The following is a 999-nucleotide window of genomic DNA, read 5'->3' on the forward strand; positions in this document are numbered from 1 at the left end:
CATATTTTTTGCCACAATTTACAAGTTAAATCAAGCCCTTTAGGCACTCTCCTGGAGGTTTCAGGCATTTGACAAATAATTTCATAAATTTTATCTTTATTTTTCAGGTTGTGGTATCAAACAGATTGGTATCATCGCCGTGTTGTATCGTCACCAGTCAGTACGGTTGGTCAGCCAACATGGAGAGGATCATGAAGGCACAAGCATTACGTGATACTAGCACCATGGGATACATGGCTGCCAAAAAACATTTAGAAATCAACCCAGATCATCCTATTGTGAAAACATTGAAAGAGAAGGCTGATGCTGACAAAAATGACAAGAGTGTTAAAGACTTAGTTTTGTTGTTATTCGAAACCTCTTTATTAGCTTCTGGATTTACACTGGAGGATCCTACATCACACGCAAACCGAATTCATAGAATGGTCAAGTTAGGTCTAGGAATCGATATCGATGATGATGGCAGTGGCGATGCTATGGAAGCAGCTACAGACGACATGCCGCCATTAGAAGGTGACGATGATGATACATCCAAGATGGAGGAAGTGGATTAAGTAATCAAGGGACACAAACTTAACTACTCAAATCATCCATAATCATTATTCATTTCAGATTTTCAGTTCTCGAAATTCCATTTTGTGCCATTGAGTACTTCATTTTGTAATTAAGAACTATCAAACATTATTTATATGGTCAGTATAAGATCAAACATTAATGTAGTTTTGTTATATCAATGTTTTCAAGAAGTATTGAAAGTCTAATCAGTTCTAGAGATATAAAGATTTAATAAAAAATTTAAAATCAAGTGATTTCGTTGCTTCATCAACCAGCTGCTGTTTTGGGTTTAAGTAACTTTTAAACTCGTGATCAGAGGTAAATAGGTCTCGTTAATTAGAGTCTTGTCTTGAGTTTCAACAACCAGCACGGGCACCCCGAAACGAAACAAAATATTCCAGTTGGTCGTTTTCCACCTTGTCCATAAACACATGCTGAGCATGC

The 999-nt window shown here is 36.8% G+C and overlaps 1 protein-coding gene across 1 annotated transcript in view; it reads left to right on the forward strand.

Annotated features, from left to right (window-relative positions):
* LOTGIDRAFT_161608 (hypothetical protein) overlaps positions 1-554 on the forward strand; it is a gene marked incomplete at both ends in the record, with an annotated part of 4781 nt that extends 4227 nt beyond the window's left edge. Inside the window, one exon of the mRNA XM_009057459.1 lies at positions 108-554. Within this exon, the coding sequence (XP_009055707.1) occupies positions 108-554 (447 nt within the window). The remainder of the gene's footprint in view (positions 1-107) is intronic.
* Positions 555-999: the final 445 nt, after the last annotated feature.

The sequence above is a fragment of the Lottia gigantea genome, assembly GCF_000327385.1.
Source record: "Lottia gigantea unplaced genomic scaffold LOTGIsca_30, whole genome shotgun sequence".
NCBI classification, from domain to species: Eukaryota; Metazoa; Mollusca; class Gastropoda; family Lottiidae; genus Lottia; species Lottia gigantea.